Here is a 19,217-nt window from a genome sequence, read left to right on the forward strand (position 1 = left end):
TTTTCTGTCCTCCACAAATGTTTAAGCAGTTCGCGACAAAGCAAAGCAATATTACGTGAGCTTCCTAACACCGAAACTAATACACAGTTTTAGTATAGCGTTGCTGGATCCTACGTACGCAATAGGCAATAGTATAGCGTACGCTAAAAATGACCTGCTCGGACTGAATTTAGTTGTGCCTTACGTTTTCGAGTGAACACCGCGCATGATCTTGGTTAAATTTGCGAGAGCCGTAGAATTCCACGTGCTTATAGCGCAACCATGCTCATGGAAAGAAATATTGTAAAAGAAAAAGTGTCCAATCATTTTATTTCAGATTAAACCAAGCCACACCTGCCTCGTTAAGCGCGCTCTTTTGCGGGGTACAGAGGCTACGAGTACGAGTGCGTGGCCAAATTCGATCACGGAGCCTCCGTCAGTCGTCCCGTGGAAACGGCACCTTTTATCAATGCTATCGCGGAGTGAAATTCATGACCCTGATGTCCAGTGCATAGCGAGAACTTCGGCGATTTCTTTTAGAAGAGGAGGAAAACTTTATTCAAAAGCTCAGGTCCGAGCCGTCTTAATCGTCCGCACTGGAGGAGGAATCGTCTTCTACAACTTTAGTTAAGGTTCTTCGTTGCGGAGGGTCTAGGATCTCCCGCACATGGAGGAGTAGGAGAGGCCAGAGCTCGTTTTGTAGGTCAGTTCTTTTAGAGTCGTTCGTCCGTCGGCGATGAACTATGGGAATAGGCTTAGCGCTGAGCAGATCGCAGCGTCGACGCACACTGCGAGCGGCGAACATTTCCACTGTGCACTCCTTCAGCTGCAGGGCGATCTGATTCGACCGCGGTAGGCCCCAGAAAGAATCGCCGAGCTGAACATCACGCAATTTCACGTAACACAGAACTTCGAAAACACCACGTCGCCCTTGCTGCGCCAGTCGAGGCAACCGCCATCTTGAAACTGGCGCTCTCGTTGGGTCCGAGATCTCTCGAGAGCGTCCCGCAAGGCCCGTTAGCCAGGAACGCAAAATCCCCAGCGTTGCGTGCGTACGCAATACGCTAGCCCTTCTACTGCGTTCTGCGCATGCACACTCACGACCCGCAATCTCCTTGCATACGCAAAGCTATCGCGTACGGTCCACTAAAACTGTCTAATAATTGGTGTTGTGTGGATATTTAGACAGCGTGTAGTTGGTTTAGCCATTTCAAAGTTGCGACCAGTCACTCGCTGTAGATGAGAAATTTAGCCGGTGCAGTACAACCGGTAGCCTGGGGTTTTAACGTGCACCACGCAGTAGTGGTACACGACCGCGCGCCGGTACAACACCGAAACTAATGCTGAAGAAGTCGCACTTTTGAATCATGACGATCGGCAGTTGCATTTGCTTTGTAATAACCACCAAGATGGCGGCGCCCACAACAGAATCGGGGAAAAGAGTGCCGATACTCTAATCGCAGCTCATTTGTTTAGCTCACAGGCTAAACCAAGTGCGGTAGGGGATCGTTGACTGAGTGTGTTGTGGTACCGCAGATCAGAGCACATGGACAAATGCGCGAGCGCGAGCTCCGCTCACAGCTCGGAACTCACGCTGTAGAACCTGTAGGGACTAGGGTGCCTTCATGTGCTCTTTACTTAGGGTGGTGACATCTCGCCATTTTGTCCCGCACGTTTATTTTTATTTTTTATTCAGAAGCGCGCGAAATAGCGTGTCCCTGCACGCGTTTGTGGCGCTGATTGTGCTATGATAACATTTTATTTTCGTAGATTTCTCCGTATTTTTTTCCGTGAGCGCGTGCTGTCGGCATCGGGTGCTACAAAGGGTGGCATCACCCTAAACAGAAGGACATTGAGGCACTTTGGTAGGGACTATACTCTGTTTCATACTTAGCGTGCAACGCTGTCAAAGCTACTGGCGCGAGCGCGTGGCTTCATCTATGGTTTTGTTTGCGCGAGAACGCGTGCAAATGATCAACGAGATCACGCTCCATGCTCGCGCCAGTAGCTTTGACAGCGTTGCTCGCTAAGTATGAAACAGAGTATAAAGCACCTCAATGTGTTTGTGTTAGTCTTTCAAGTAACGTCCAATGTGCCAGAGCACAAGGCCCGTGCCTCGTGCGGCCCTTGGAGGCAAATGGCAGCGCAGCATTAAATGACTGGCCCATGAAAGCGAATGGCGGCGGGGCACCCACTCGTGGCACGTGTCTTGCGCGTTTCCGCAACCATGGTTGTGGTACTTGTAAAAAAACTCCTTTATCAAGGGGCTTTAGCGAGGACCCTCGGTTCTGTCGCCTATTTGCATCATACCGTCGTGCGATCGTGTATGACATATACTGCGTGATGCACGTTAAAAAAACCCGAGCCAACAGTTGTACTGCACTGTTTATAAATTATATTCTACAACGGGTAACAATGTCGCCCTACGAAACTCCTGCTCTCTAAAAAACTAACGACTAATACCTTTGTTACACGGGCCACTTAACTGCAGTTACGCTAAGCCACAGTTAGCGCACAATACTTGCCGACAACATTCTGTGGCTATGCAGTCAAAGCTATAGGCGAACGTGCGCTTGAGCATCAATTGAGCATCTATCGAAGCAGTGCACGCGCGCTCTTCACTTGTTATGGAATAGCTGTCCGAGAGTATATGCGGTATCTGTAATGCCGCGCAACAGCAGTTAAGCTGAGGTAACCGCGGTTAAGTGCGCCCGTGTAACTGGGGTATAATTTGGAGTGCGTCCTTACATTGCATTTTTAATGTGTGTTCGCGTGTTCGCGAACACACAGCCACCCATATTGACTTCGCCGGACCAATCGAAGGAGTTTCATATCTGATCGTCGTCGACGCGTACTCTAAGTGGCTCGAAGTCAAGCCAATGCAATCCACAACGTCTGCGCGCGTCATCGATGCTTCGCGCACTGTAATGGCAACTTTTGAAGTACCAAGGATTCTTGTCTCGGACAACGCACCGAAATTTGTTTCAAGCGAAATGAACGAGTGTTTATACAAAAACGGTATCAAACACTATACAAGTGCGTTATACCACCCGGCAACTAATGGCGGTGGTATGATGGTGGGCGAAACAAAGAAAGCTCTCTTGAAGCTTACGGAGGGAACCGTACAATGCAGGATCGCCATGTTCTTGTTCCGACAACATACGACAATCTCTTCTGCCACGGGGAAGACACCCGCCGATGCAATGTTCGGTCGACGAATTTCCACACCACTCGACCTTATAAAGCAATGGGCAACTGGAAACGAAGATCGAGAAGTTCCTACAGATGGAGTGACGGAAGATTATACTACAGGACAAACCGCCAACATAAGGTACTTTAGTGGAAGTCCTGCATGGATTCCAGCAGTAATAGTGAAACCTGCGGGGATTCGCTCATTCCAAACAAAGACAGTGGACTCAAAACTTCAGCGTCGACACGTGGATCACATTCGCCACCAACGAGAGAACACAGAACCTGTGGACGTGGAAACATCTCCGTTCATAGCGCACCCGAACGTCGAGGTCACCAACGAGGCACCAGCGGTAAAACCACTGGAAGCACAGGAAGGCCACGGAGCCTCCATGGACAACACTACGGACGTCCAGGCGGACATCGGCCCAGAAGGTCACGGAGGCTCCCTGGACGACACTACGGACGTCCAGGCGGACATCTGCCCCAGAACTAGAACTAGATGCGGACGCAATATCAAGCAGCCAGCACATTTGAAGGACTTTGTGTTGAGCATTAACCCAGAAGAAGGAAATTGATATGTACCGCTAAGCGAAGAGGAAGAGAAAGTCGGAAACGAGCTTCCATCGCGCGCTCAGGAAAAGACCATTCCCACCGACGCCATGAACAGTGGCGGACCTTCAGTTTAGACTTGTAAATAAACGCGTGTCCTATCGGGAAGAATGTATTACAGATGGTCTCTTCGGGGAGGAAATGGGAGTTCAGAGGACCAAATGCTGCCGTTAAGGCTGAACTCCATGGGACGAATTATGTGACGAATAACTGGCGAACGCCGCCCGACAGCACGCTCGCTTTGCGCGCGGCGTAGCAGCCGCTGTGTTGACTCCACGCGCAGAGCAAAAACCGACGGGCAAAATTCGTTGGTTATTCGCAGCATATTCGTCCCATGGAGTTCAGCCTTTAGTCCTTTGAGACCATCTTTTTCTTAAAGTGTAGCTGCCAGCGCACAGTAGTAGCGGTTATAGGACATAAATAAATTTTCATCTATACACTCACAGTATGGTTTCACCCTGTCTTACAGGTCTTAAAGGTATTACAGGTAAGGTGTAAGGTACTTCGGGCAGCCAGGGAAAATGCTTGGTACAAACTCTACAGACACCACGGGTTTCTTTGCAGCATGGAGGAGAACTCTGCCACCGAACTCCGCATGATATCATTTCGATATCAGTTCGCTGAGGAAATGCTTGGCACAAACATAATCACTAGGTAGTAACTTGCGATCGGCCCTTGGGATTGCACGACGCCACTGCACGAAACGAGCGTCATTCGATGCACTTTAAACAAGGACACTTGCTCTGCAGTTCTGGTACCCCGAATTGCAGTTGGGAACAAAGCACGTCTTTTCCATCCTTATAGCATAACGTCTTCTTATTCGGGTCAAGGCTCACCTTCATGCACGATGGTGGCGCCTGTGATTGACATAGCACCAAAGCAAAACACGAGGATAGCCGCTGGCGGCACACCACCACCACAGTGCACCACACCACTACCACACCACCACACGGCGAAAAAGGAGCACGCTACGCCGCCGACACTGTGGCCGCCGAGGAGGGACTTCATACCCACGGTGCACATAGCTCAGCGTCCTCTGCGGCGGCACGGAACTAACTACTCCTGGTTCGAGGCTATAGCTCCGAACACGATCGCTCGCTCCCCGCGGGGAGAGCGGCCTGAGTCATCACCTAAATGACCCGGCCCCAAGCAATTGGGGGCCACACGCTATTTGTCGAATTCTGCGATGGGGGCGAGCGCCAACTCAAAAGCCCAAACGGAGTTTGGGTTCTGCGCATGCGCAGTGGTGATCCCCTATTTATTTGGGGCCCCGGGCCCAAGCTTTGGGGCCCCCTATACTAAAACTCTCTATTGACTCTCTGCTCGCTGAAGCGCGTTGTGGTGCCGAAGGTGGCATTCACCGGCTGTCCGTTCTTTGCCCGTTCTTGCTCAATGCGAGCTTACGCTAAGGTTCCACAACGCCTCTGCAACGTGCATTGTACACCAACAAGATTTTAGTTCTCAGAAGATAAGTGGAGGCTCGTTCTCAGCCTGGGTTCATCGTGGCAAGCTCGCTTTTCGGCCGGCAAACTTACGAATGCTACATATGTTTGGTATCTGCAAAGCAGTCTGACTGATCGGAACTGTTGTTGTGGCTAGGTCAGTCGTACGTTTAGCGGTACCGCAATACAAACTTTCCGTAACACGATGGTATGCAGCTGATCACAAAGCTTCCTATCATGCTCGAGCCGGTAGCTTCGGTTTCGGCGTAGACCCCTCAAACAAAACCTGTAGATGGGATATATCTACAAAACTACACAAGACATCAAAAAACGAACCCCTCGTAATTTAGGGACTCTTCCTTCACTAGAAACCGTCGTAACCCTAAAGTCGAAAAAAATGTGCCGGAGTTACCCTTTTAGTGAGCACGTTCCGTCGCCCTAGTAATTTCCGTTGCCACCCTAACATTCTAAAAAAAAAAAAAAAAAAAAAATGAACACTACTTCCGTATTTTTTGTCGCGCTAGCAGCGTTGCGCAGTATCCTTGGCGGTTTCCAAGAGGCCTCCTCGGCTGCCATCATAGAGTGGATTGAGTTCAACCTGGGGAAGGTGTATACGCCAGGCGGATGCAATGCATCCGTACCCTGATCACGATGATAGCGGAGCATGCCATCATGACGCTCATGGATGGCACAGCGGAGCTGAAAAAAAAAAAAAACAAGTTAGTGAAGGGATCCAAGGACTTGCTGAGGAAGTTTCTGGCCCACCGAGAGAAGAGGTCCAGTACTCTGCAACCTGCAACCTGTATTCTGCAGGTTACAGATTGCAGAGTTGATTTAACATATGGTAAAAAAAAGAAGTCAATTGGTGCTGAGTTTTATTGTCTAAACACTAGGGCAACAAAGAACAAGCATGAAAGTATAAAATAATTAATTGAGTCTGTCTAATGTCACATTTTATACTCAACCTTTGCTATAATGCTCAAATCTATGGTACCGCCGCGATGGCAGCGATGTCTCCCATCATTTATCTCCATATTTACAGAGCTCGGAGAGAATGCGTAGATCTAGAATAAACAGGAGATATTCGGAATCTCCACAATCTACAGACCGTTACAAAATAACGGGATTAACTTGCACAGCCTTCCATATGTCGGTAGCTGATAATAACTTCTGTTTCTTAGTGGCCCGGCTGTGCGGCAGGGCACTAAAAATAGTTTTCAAAACGGGGAACAAAAAAATTCCCGAGTCATTGAAAAAAGTGGGGCATGAGAACATTTTTGGAGCAGTTTAGTTGTGTATTTTGACTTTGACCAGTTGTGTTCAGCCAATTTTCGCGAGTCGCTTCTGGCCACGGTCACGCTGGTAATGCATCATAAAAAAGGTCAGTCTGCATGAACCGTCTGAGGCGCGCGTTTCTTCCTTACGACAATCCTAAATCATTTATCACGCAAAAGCTGTCTGCGGACAAACATACATGTGCATGAAGGGAACGTGCTACGAACATGCGAACTTCGAACATTCCTGCAGCGAACGTCATGTCTTTTGTATGATAAGTGAGCAGTTTGACGGTATAGCTTCAGCGCGACATTCAGTCGAGCGAAAATAGCTTATGAATGTTTCATTGTCTTCAATTCATACTAAGTTGCTTTTGGAAATTGTTCAATCGATTCTTTTTCATCCTGGCATACACAGCGTTACTTTTGGATACACTCACCCTTTATAACAGAGGCTGCATTGGCCGGTAGCTTGAATCCCCTGCTAGAATATTTAGGCGCAAATGCCGCTTTCGAGATGCGAAAAAAAAAAATTCATACAATAGGATTACTTATACCCGTAATTGAAGTATGGTAGAAGAAGTGCGATTATTTATACCTTCAGAAATGGTCTAAACCTGGAGACTTAAAGAATAATTATACACCTATCATTCGACATGTAGTAAGTATAGCACTCGTAAGCCGCGGTCCGAATGAGTCGCTTTAGACCTTTGCACGTCTCTATCTGGAGATAACTCGGCCGTCGCGGTGGCGAAACTGACAAGCTCGAGTCCTTATCTCTTCCGGCTGATCGTGGGCGTACGTTTACAGAACGAGAGCAAAGAGCGGGCGAGGCGGAGGAGCCACGTCGGATCTTAATTCACGTAGTTACCGAATGGCGCCTACGTGTGCTACGCTGTCCACAAAATTGCTACCAGGCCTGGACTGGAGACCGCTGACTTTCGAAGATCCCCTTCCATCGAACTGGGTGTGCCAAGTCTGTGGACTGGTGTGCAAGAAAACAGCGGTGCTGCATTGCTCCCACACACTCTGCAATGTGTGCTTCGAGGCCAGCGTGGCGCTGGGCGGCATGTGTCCCGTGGACGGGGAGGTTTTTCACCCGGATGACGTTGGTAAGGTGAGGTTACGATCGGGACAATTGCTCCAACTAAGGGTGTCCTGTTGGAACAATGCCCACGGCTGCAGCTTCGTGGGCCCCGTCTTCGAGCTCTTGGGCCACTTTGAGAAGGAGTGCGTACACCATAATGTTTCCTGTCCTCGGTGTAACCAGGACGTGCCGCGGAGAAACCTCGTGCAGCACCTCGTAAGTGGCTGCAACCCTACCAGAAGTGCGAAACCGGCGCCGCCAGATGTGACTTACCTGGGAGGACAGTTAACTGAAGCTTTGGATAAGGCAAGTGCAGAGATCAAGCAGTCTATTGCTGAGCTCAAAGACAGCTACAGTGAGTTGCAGGCCAGTGTCAACACAGTCTCGTACCACGTCAGACGTGAACGTTCAGAAGCCAAGCAAGTAATATCTGAAGCCATTGCAAGTTACTTCAAACGGCTACAAGTCCCTCCGGCATATGTGAATTCTCCTGGAAGCCCCTTGGTGAATGAAAAGGAGTCTAAGGACGGGGATATATATTTCTGTCCGGAGGCTCAAGTTCAACTGCTAGGAGATTCAGTCAGCCCACTAAACCCGGAAGGCCGCAAGATGTACGATCGCTCCTTCCTCATAAGACTCCAGGGGGCGCCTATGTCGCTCAAAAAGCCACTTGGACTGCCCAAGGTAAACATAATTAAGGGCGAGGCAATGCTGCAAAAGCTTCCCGAAGTGCAGCCACTCCGCTATCTCCTAGTCGATCGTCCCAAAATGGGCGGCCCGTTGATACAATTGGTGGGCTTAGCGCCCACCCCGATCAATTGTTCCTGTCACTCCACGTTCGCAGCGGAGTTGCCCAGCCAAGTCCTGGAAGAGGTGGGGAGGAATGGGCTGCCTCCAGAGTGTACCGGGCCGAGGAGGAGAAAAGCTCGAAAAGGTGATCACTCCGTCGAGTTTCCTGAACCAGGACCTATGGATGCCCGTAGCCCAGAATGCATGGAAACCCATGTACAAGATACCAGGGAAAGCGGCCCCCAAAGTCGCCAAAGCTGAGGAGCTGTACCGGCGCGTGCGGGTCATCTGTGCAAACTGAACCCACGAAAGTTAGTCGCTGGTGGAGCAAGTGAAGGGCTTGCAGATCAACTCGGAAGCTCTGCTGAAGCGATTCATCGGCCTCGTGTATGAAAAGCATCTGGAAGCGCCCAACCCTAGCATGCCCTACGTCAATATGTGCATGCGTTCGCAGTTTCTGAGATCCCCACGAGCAGCAATTGCACAAATAAGGTGAACTTTGGCAGCTTGCTTCTTGCCCAAGTGCTAAAAGAAAGTCTAAGAAGGACGAGGACGAAGACACACACAAGGCCGAGCAGCTCGAGATTGAAGGGGACATTTCTGAGGAAGAGAACACTAAGCACAGAGAGGAAAGAGTAATAAAAAATGAAATCCAAACAGCGGTATCCATAAAACGATACGTTCACTGTAAAGCAGCAGAAAATGAACATGCTGACCGCAGCCATCATTTATGGCTATCTGTGACGACTGCTCTGTTCAAAAACGAGATACTGTAGGCTACAGTATCTCTGCAAGCTGTTCATTAGGATTTTCAAGAAACTGAACGTAATTTCCCCTCTAAGAAATCATAGCTGGGAGGGAGGAGAGGTGCCCCTCGCTCTCAGCTAGACCACTACTTCCGCACTATGGATAACATTCTGAAGACGCTAGAGGTGTTCCTCATTGTGATCTTCACAGTACAGGACATCGTAAATCTGCGCATAAATTCCTCATCGTGGCTTCGTGTATTATAGAGTTATTATATCCCTTGCGTATAAACTATTGTCGAAGAAAATAATAGAACAGATTTAAACAAAATAGTTATTGTACATGAACACTATGAACTACAATCTAAGAAAAAAGGTGCCCTCAAGTTACGGCGTCTTTCATCTCGTCAGTCCGAATAGCGTTTGGCCGCCATTTTGCTCTTCCTATAGCGGAATTGCGAAATGAGGTTTGGTTTTCCGGTGCTGCCACACTGCATTTGACATGTTCTGACGCCACAGGTCACCACAACTCGATTAAGATAAGTCGAAGTAGTTAGGTTTTACGACGTGTCTTCATTCTCTGTGGTACGGTGTCTGCGGCTGTGATAAAGTGTTTTCAGTACACACTAAAAATTTCAACACCCATGTTCGTGTTAAAAGGGTGTTTTTCCGAGCTCACACCCTTCCTACACCATTTTTACATGATTTTTGAATATCCAAGGGTGTACGGAAAGGCCTACACCCTTCGTACATCCTTTTTACACCCTACGGCTACCGAAATCGTGTTAAGAGGGTGTTGCGGTGGTACACCCATGATTTCCGAGTCTTCGAACTCGGAAACCGCCGAATTGCAGACATACGCGCCGACAGCAGAAGTCAAGAAGCAGCCTGCTCAATTTAGAGGATTTCGTGAAGTTCAAGTAAGCACAATGGGCAGCTGACATCCAAGCCAAGCCAACGCTCAAGTTGTTTTCAAGCCAGATGAATGCCGGCGTTGTGTACAAGCTCCTTGGTTGTTTACGTGCAAGCGACCACGAAAATAGCATCGGTTACTCAAGCACTTCTGCTGAGAATGGTGAGACCACATCGGTTCTATTATGATACATTCCGTCTCATCCTGAGATATACTAAAGCGAAGGCTAGACGTGCGAGATGGTTCGGGCTCACAGCTTTACTGTGAGCCTGTACCGTAAAGGTCGGTTCCGACACTTGCGTTTGAGTGTGTTTGTCTGCGTTGCGTTTAGAACCGAAAACAAGTCACCGGCACATCTGTGCTTCGTATGAAGCGTGGATTCCAATTCAAAGAATCATCTTGGCACGCGATATAAGCAGCAGGGATGTCCTGGTTTCTCGCAGTTGCAACGCGGTCAAACGCAACTGTTTGAACCAGGCTTTACGTGGTTGTCCTGTGCTTGTCCCTCACGCTTTATTTTTTCGATTTTAAGTATTCATTTTCAACTCGCTCGCTTTTACCAGTACTAGTAGATACTCAAGCTGCACGAGGGTTCGTGCAGTGCGACCATCTAGCGATGATATGAGCTTGTGCTCGAGCCTTGGCTTTAATGCATCTTAGTGGGGAAGGCAATCATCGGGGATATATGACACACGATGATGCCAAGTCTGTTCACGGCGGACTCTCGTGCTGTTCTGATTGGAGGAGAAGGGGCGTGTAAAAAATTGGCAAATGGAACATGGTTAGCGACAGCGCAAATATATGTTGGAAAAAGTTCAGAATATTGAAGTGCAGCAGCCTGAAACTTTGGAGTTAAGCAATTAGAGAATCATTTGAAGACATCTTTAGAGGTTCAGCCTTCTCTCCCCCCACACCAATATCGAAGGCTGCTAGGATATCGGTTCAGGCTAAGCCCTCTGTCTTTCAGTCAGTGAACTCGAGCCGTTCCACCTGACCTTGTTATTCCATAACAGATATGTTAGAAAATGGAATGCAGATTTTCTTTACACGGCCAAAACATAAAGTGTTATCAAATAATACCTGCCATATTCATATTCTACATTTACAGACCGGGGCTGCCCCGCCCGGGGGGGGGGGGGGGGGGGGGTGAAGATGCGAGCAGCCTCGAAGCCCACCAACAGTGGTTGTGTGCTGAGAGCGAAAGCTGGTGCCTGACGAAGGCCAGATTGATCTTCGAATGGATGCCACTGCCTGCAAATGGCTACATGCGTTGATATTGATGGGCATATAGACTGCACAGAATGCTTATCCCTACCTGATGGATGCTAGGAGGGTATGCATTCCATATTTTTTTGCTGATCTCTACGACAATTGCTAAATTGCGCTTCCCCGCTCCGTGATTGCGGCTGCCAAACGACCATCTTGGGACACGAAAAATTAACCTTTTGGAGCGTTGCAGAGGCTGGCCGGCAGCGTGCTGAAGACATGTTTTTTGCTCGTTTGTCGTCATTGGGAGCGTTAAAGTGGCCCTGCAATAACTTTTTGACTGGTTTTTAATTTGGACCGAACCTGAGCGCACTGAACGTAGTAATTAAAAGAAACTTTTCTTTCCTCAAATTTCGCTTTATTTTAAAAGTTATAGGCAAATTAGACTTACAAAAACAAGCAAAAAATAACATCCTTCATGACGTCGTAGGTCCTGGTTTGAGTGGCCGTGAAGTAGTGAGCTTACCGAGCGCTCACGGCTGCCGCACTCAGTGTCGACGGCTCGAGAGGGTGCCACTAAAGCACGTGTTGACTAGGCTGTATGAAGCGGGCGGCCAAGGCAGCTCGCATTGCATTTGCCGCGCGATTAAAGACTAATTCGGCATAACACTTCATTGGCCACAAACGACGGCAAACACGGGGTAAAGATCAGTTCAGAGCGGGAGCCACTTCGCGCTGCCATACCGCCAAAGGGTCAAATCGCCAGCCAAGCCCGCGCCGAAAGCCTTGGGAACGCTCGGATCCTCGAGCCGGTATACGACCGCAGCGCCACCGCGTACATCCGGGACCTTTCTAAGCCCATTGTTCGTCGGAGCCTCATCCCGCTACGCCTTTCTAGTACAGTAAAACCTCGTTATAACAAAACGGGATATAACAAACTAATGGATATAACAAAGCAATCATAATTCCCCTTGCTTGCTAATAGTGGGAAGAAATGGACATTGGCTATAACAAACTAATGGTTATAACGAAATAATTACGACCGCTCCTTCAACTTTGTTATAACGAGGTTTTACTGTATGCGCCGTTTTTTTCACCGCTTGGTGGCGGGTTTGTCGACGGGTCTTTTCTTGTTTCCGTACTTTATAAACTGCATTTGTTTCTTTTCTGATCTAAAATACTGAACAAAAACTACTTTCATACATAATTGAAACGGTTCGCGACACTCATATTTTGTATCGACTAAAAAAAAAGCTTTTAGCGGCTCTGACCAGTAGTAAGCCCAGGACCAAAGACGTTACATATTCCGCGCTTTTGGCAACGCGGGTCGCCCTCGTAGGTGGAGAGGTTTCCGCGTCGTCCGGTTAAAATATGACTCACTGATATTTAGTTATTCTCTCCGTGCCCGCTGGCTTGCCCGAACCCAAAGAGACGTGAAAACCGCAAAAGAGGTAGACGCTTAAGTATTATTGCAGCTCCCCTTTAAGTCCACACTCCTTTACTCCTACTCTGACACTCCGAGTTTCATACTCCAGGCACAGCAACTAAACGGCGCATGGCGTTCAGGAGCGCGACACACCGAATCTATTGACGAGCCGCACAAGCTCCTTCCCACCGCGCGGTTATGACGAACCTGGCATCCCGTGGATACGGGTGGGAGAAGCCAAAATTATTTCGGTACTAAATTAATTAAAGTCAGTGTAGAGCGGCAGTGTACAAAGTAAAAGAGACGGCGACGTTATGAAGTTTCTACGAACGTTTAAGTATTTCTGAGAGGTTTGGAGACCCGCTTCGAGCATGTGCGGGGAAAGGCACCTTGGCTGATCTATTTATTGACCGTGCAAGCTGTTTATATTTGAATTAAAGACAACATTCTTGAACCCGTTTGTCGACGCACGAAACCCTCACACTTGCCAGATATTTCGTGGTTCCGTATTGCAGCGAGACGGAATGCGATGGAAGCTGTTGATGTGCTATGCCGATACCGGAACACTGTCGTTCAATAGATAGCACGTCAATTCGTTTCAGGCGAGACATGAACATGATGTTTCGGCTTTCCATTCGAAGTATCTTGATTCTCTGGGCAAAGCATCCCAGAAAGGGCAGCGCTCCGACTGTCTTCTCATCTCAACAACTTTTCTGTCGCTGTGCTGTCGGTAACCTTCCGTTCAATAGATGAATTCGTTTTCAGGCGAGATGCACGAACAAACCTTTCCCGCAATGCTAACTGATGCTTCGGCTTTCCAATCTAAGTATCCTTATTCGCTGCAGCTGGACTAAGCAGTTTAAAAAGGGCAGCCGTCCCACTGTCTTCTCGGCAACTTTTCTGTCGCCGAGCTATCAGCACGCTCATTCGATAGATCACTTTGTTCTCAGGCAAGGCACATGAACAAACCTTTTCCGGAATGCTAATTGCTGTCTTGGCTTTCAAATCAAATTGTTTTTACCTGCTGGATTAACCACTAATGGACTGAAAAGGAGCAGCTGTCCGGCTACGCCTTTTGTTTCAACAATCTCAACAATAGCACAGCCATCTTGTTTGTGGACGTGACATCACGGAGCGCAAAGAAGTCACTTGTGCTCCAAGGAATGCTCGGAGCACGAAGAGCACGCTCGAGTGTCAGTCTCCGGCGGCGCTCCCCTCTGTTTAGTGAAAGGAGCGCCAAACGCTCGCAATGTGTAAAAAATGAGAATTTCCTTTGAAAACGCATGAAATATTTTTGCAACAGCGCGGCACCGCAAGAAAAAGGCACAACTTGTTGAACGTCGAGTCTCGCTGGTCTTGCGGCGTGATCAAAGCTTCCTTGGCCTGCCAAACTGCTGCGTCTCTGTGCCTTTTCACGCTTGGATACTTATCAAGAATCGATGCCATGGCAGAGCTTTGAAGGTATGTCGCACATAGGCGTCTTCTCTATCACCCAGCTGTTCCAGCGAGTTGCTATCAATAGGAAACGAAATCGGTGGTTGCTATTATGTATTAACCATGGCTATGTTCCAAACCTACTCAAATGGATCACATGACAGCACAAATAGAGCAATGCTGTGGAAGAAGGTAGGTTTTCGAGGGCAAAAGTATGAAGCGGCGATATCTGATGTTTGTCAAACGTGGCCCGTCCATATGGTTGTGGGCAATCTGTCGCCGTCGCCATAGCCTCCTACCCCTCCTTTGTCGCCACTGGATCATGCCCGTTTCTGGACTGCAAGTGCCGCAAGTTACAAATACAGTCGTAAGAGTAAAGCAAAATGCTGCTCCAGAGGCACATGCATCTTCATGCACTTTGCACTCACGAAACAAATCCACACGGCGTTAATTCTTGATCGGTATTCAAGCGTGCGAAGACAAAGATGCAGCACTTTGGCAGGCCAAGGAAGCTTTGATCATGCCGCCAGAACGGTGAGACTTGCGTTAGACGAGTTGCCCCTCTTTCTTGCGGTGCTGAGCTTTCGTAAAAATTTCCACGTGTTCTCAAAAGCAATTCTCACCGTTCGGGGTTTTAACAAACTTCTTCGGTAAATGACAACGAACGAGCAGAAAATATGTCTTCAGCTTACTGCCGCCCAGCCTCCGCAACGCTCCAAAAGGTTGACTGATAATCTTTGTCCCAAGGTGGCCATCCGGTGGCCGCACCTGAGCTGCAACGACCAAGCGGAGACACGCGATCCGGCAAATTGTCGTGGAGATCAATGGTATTGCTTGCACGGCTTGCTTGGAACTTGCTTGGAAGTTGGATCTCCTGGACGGAGCCGAACGGATCGTTGTGTCGCTTGCAAGGTCGGAAGCGTGTGCGTGTGTCTCAATTCGGAGCGGCGTTCGGACTGTCGGATCGGACAATTCTGCCGTTCATTTGTCTCGCGCTTTAGGAGAACATCAGACCCCGCTTTGCGGGCATACAAATGGCATTTAAGTCAAAGGCCTTTGGGCGGTCTCACTTGTATTTTTCTCCCCAGGGCCGAGAATTAATTTAACATGTTGCTCGAGCAGAGTACAGCTTTTTCGCTGAGACGTTTTTGTTTAGAAACAAAGTTGAAAAAACCTCTTAATTTATTCAAATCATCAGCAGCGTTGATTGTGCGAGATGTAAATATATTGCAATGCTCCTGCAAGTGTGGTGACATTTCTTCCTTTTCATATACCAGCTGTGATTCATGCACTGTCTGCCCTGGAAACCATGCTCGGAATGTTGGTTGAAGTTTCACCTGCAGCTACAGACCATACCTCAATAAGGCCGCATATAATAATTCACATTTCCTACGTAAAATGCGCACAAAAAAAAAAACACGAAAGTAATATGCCGACAGCTAACGCCGTCTCGGCCTTTGTAGGGCGAGTGAGGGGGTAAATTTTGTCCTCAGCATGACGTCACCCCGGCTCGCTGTAAAAGGTCGCCACCCAAACTTCTCGGTGCTAATACTCTCACCATACAATGCACCTGGTATTTGTTTGGCCCCTGGCCATGAAATCATTCTCAGTTTGCCATTCCATCTCACCGAGAGCCCGATTTTGGTCATTGAGGTCTCAACCGGCTTGCACTGAAGAAGTATTAGCGAGTTCGTTTCACGGTACTCGTGCCCACGCGTGTCCACTCGCAGCGTGGAGCGGGTTCGTTTCAGCCGGCACTCCACGAGTGGTTGCACTCTCCGAGTTCGTTTCATTGCTGACACCCCACGCGTGCATGCACTCGCTGCACTGAGAAAATCGAGATTGCGCCAAAATGCAATCCCGTCGTGCCTCGCTCCGGCTAGGCCGGCAAGGTGCTGGAGCAGATGACGAAAGTTTGTCTGCTACGATGTGTCGCGGAACTGAAAGGAAAAAAAGTAGATTTTCTGATAGAAATTGCGTCCGGCGGGCAACGGAATCAAACGCGAGCTTGAACTGTGAGCGTCTCCTATTTCATGAAGGAAGCAGTTGACAAACCGTGCTTTATTTGGAGGTTTTAAGTCGCTCTGTTGCCGTAAAAACGCTGAAATATACCAGTGTGTAAAGAAATGCGCAGAACAAATGCATCAGCGGCCCCCGAGATGTTTATCACCAACGTGTGCGGGTGAAAAATTGAACATTTGTCGACAAAACTGCCCCAGCAGAAACTTTGACTGCCCAATAAGCATCAGAGAAAGCTAAATTTAGTGATTTTACCCGAGGCTTGGGCAACATCATCATGTTTAACATTTACCTACTTCAGCTAACTTGCCCTGTCATATTTTGTTCGAGAAAGCTCTCATTCTTGACGCCCTCACCAAAGCTAATATCTGATCCAACTGTAATGACGATCGGAATCGAAAAGTTTTGCTGGGTATTCCAGCAGACTAGTTTTAAGGCGTACCCTTTCAGTGGTCCACGCATAATGCCATACTCAAATGGATCAAGCTTCTGCTCGGACAGCATCATCCATTTTCTTCAGTGTAAACGGTTATGAGAATTGAAAGATCGCAACCAGCTGCTTTGTAGACAGCTGGTTGCGGAAATTTACGCCGTCTGTAACTATCCCTATGACAGCCGAGTTGCTTGAAGTCATCGCAACTATAAACTACAGGCTGCAGCGACCAACGTTTGTAGATAAACGTTGTAGCGACTGTACTCTCGCATTCCCACCCAACACTCCGAACAGCAAGGCGCCAGTTTCGGTTTGAGGTCGGTATTCTTTCTACAACATAGATGGCGGCAGCATCAGTCTTCCGCACTTGGTGCATTTGGCGAATTCGTTTGAGTCCAGTTCTCCGTGCAACACTCTGCGAGTGCGATGCATTCTGGGAGAGAACTCGAACGGTGCCAGTGCGTGTGAAACGAACTCGCTATAAAATACCGCTACCAGACGCATCGTCTGCTAACATGAGGGAATAATAATGAGTTTGTTTGCTACTAGGTAGGTATCATTCTCTGACAGAAACAAAACGACGAACAGACTGGCAAGTCATCTGCGAACAGAGCCAAAAAGGGACAATCGTCTGCTATGAATTGTGTGCTGCGCAAAGTGAGATCAAAAACTAATTGAAATATGTATCATCGGCTATTTTACGGATGCGATTGTCCTGTGCTTCGTTTGGCTATGCTGATTTGTTTTCTGGCTGTGTGTAACTTGACACCCACTGGGGCTAAAACAAGAGCTTGGGACAAGCACCCACCTTACCACGATATCAATCTCACTATCCGAAAGAGTATTGGATTTAATTACTGAGTGCCTTTTCCATTGACAAGAAGGCCCCAACATTTTCTAAGAACTCCAGTAGGGTTTTGTTGTTGCATCTTTATACTCGCAACTCATTCACTTTGCCAATTTCGTTTTTCTAGCCTGGCTCAGCTGGCAAGCTGAGCGGCGAGTCTGAAACTGTACCAATATTGTTTCCGGTCAGACTGTCCATTATTATTTATTGTTCTTCCCTGCTATTGTGATATGTCTGCACTGTAGTCATGACAGGGGCTTGAAAGGTGGCTCCTACTTTCTACACATGGGTCCTAGGAAACATTTTGTAAGTGATGAGGTGCCCACAATCATGGGCGTCAGCAAAGTGGCGGAAAAGGGGGTGGATTATTCTGAAGGGGTGTAGCTTTCAAACCTATAACTTTGAAAGAAAACGAGGTTTGCCCCCCCCCCCCCCCCTCCTTTTCCTGCAAAACGTACTGCAGATGCCCATGCCCGCAATCTAGGCCAACGGTTCTGGAAAGAGGGTTTGTGGAACCTCTCCGTAAAGGCATTTTAGGAGTCCGCAAAACTCTGCCGGCAATAATTTTTTTTTTTTAAATATGATTTGGGGCATTGAGTTGAGCCCAGTCCGGCCATGGCACATTCACAGCTCCGGGAGAAAAAGGAATCTACAGAAGAATACCTCTTTTCACTCTTCCCCCTTTTTATTCTCGGTAAACACGTTTGCAGTCCACCCCCCCCCCCCCTTCCCCTTTTTTTACACTGCCTGGCGTCTCCCATCACTTCTGCCAGTCCAAAAAGCGTTTGCTTGCCACGATTGGCGGTTTCCTTCTTCTCTCTATAGCATCCTTTCTGCTAATGTGGAAACAGTGTAGACGGAGCTTCTTCCCCTCACCGTACCGTCTTAACCTGCAACATACTATACTCTCGGGAACAAGATAATAGCCTTGTATCTTTTCTTCCGCCACAAATGCTGTGCTTAGCATGTTTTTGGCAGAGGCTCTTGCTGCCACCACATGCCACGCTATGAAGTGGAGTGCCACGGTGTGTGCGTGCCACATGTCGCATAAAGCAGTGCACTTTCAAGCTGCGTGAATGCAATGACGGCAGAAAAAACACCAGCAGAGCGGACAATACAGAGCATGTTATTAACAGCACTGGTTAATTCCCAATAAATCACAATCTGAATCATTACTGTAAAACCATTTATTTTTGCAAATCGGTCACAGAGGGCATAATCGCGGCCTCTAAATTTTGCGAATTCCAGACGCATGCATTCAAACTCTTAAGAGATTATAAAAGCAATTTCGAAATTTTATTTGACGTCTAAAATGGGCGTCGGGCTCATCTCAGACACTGTTGACCAAGTTCCAGCCCGAACAGAAGTTTGTGTGCCGCACCAATCAAATAAACAGTTGTGGTAATATTTGCGCGGGGACGATGCCTGAGACCCCCCCCCCCCAAGACGGCGGCAGAAAGGTGAACTAAAGTGCGCCGTCAAAGCGTGACGACAACGGGCTCCTCGTCAGGCGATTGCTTCAAACGGTTTAAACAAATGATGCACTCTTGGTTTAGAATTCGGTAGTGAGATGGCATACAAAAAAGTAATTTGAATGTTGGATAATTTTTTTAAAGCTGTAGTTTGGAATTAATAGGTTTCATAGCGCGTGTAGGAATAGGTTCCATAGCATGTGTAGCGTGTGGGATGACAAGGAAGAAGACTTGTGGAAATAAATGACAGCTGTATGCTGTGCTGGTTTTGAGACGGTGGTGTGTATGTTCCTTTTTGTTTCTTTGTCTCAAGGAAACAAAATTTTGACAGCAAATTTTGAACCCTGCA

At 48.1% G+C, this 19,217-nt stretch overlaps 1 protein-coding gene across 1 annotated transcript; it reads left to right on the top strand.

Moving 5' to 3' along the window:
• Positions 1-7,298: 7,298 nt before the first annotated feature.
• Positions 7,299-9,029, top strand: LOC115332164. Its single transcript, XM_029994521.4, has 2 exons — positions 7,299-8,267; positions 8,428-9,029. Exons 1-2 carry the CDS (start codon positions 7,371-7,373, stop codon positions 8,671-8,673), a joined length of 1,143 nt encoding a protein of 380 aa, XP_029850381.2. The 5' UTR covers positions 7,299-7,370; the 3' UTR covers positions 8,674-9,029.
• Positions 9,030-19,217: the final 10,188 nt, after the last annotated feature.

This window comes from Ixodes scapularis, unplaced genomic scaffold, assembly GCF_016920785.2.
Source record: "Ixodes scapularis isolate PalLabHiFi unplaced genomic scaffold, ASM1692078v2 PGA_scaffold6__148_contigs__length_123643588, whole genome shotgun sequence".
Taxonomy (NCBI): Eukaryota; Metazoa; Arthropoda; class Arachnida; order Ixodida; family Ixodidae; genus Ixodes; species Ixodes scapularis.

Excerpts from the sequence above, each read along its gene's own strand:
- LOC115332164 (XM_029994521.4), top strand. The coding sequence starts at position 7,371 with ATGGCGCCTACGTGTGCTACGCTGTCCACAAAATTGCTACCAGGCCTG. Across the intron at positions 8,268-8,427 it reads AGCCACTTGGACTGCCCAAG|CGGAGTTGCCCAGCCAAGTC; the intron begins GTAAACATAATT and ends CCACGTTCGCAG.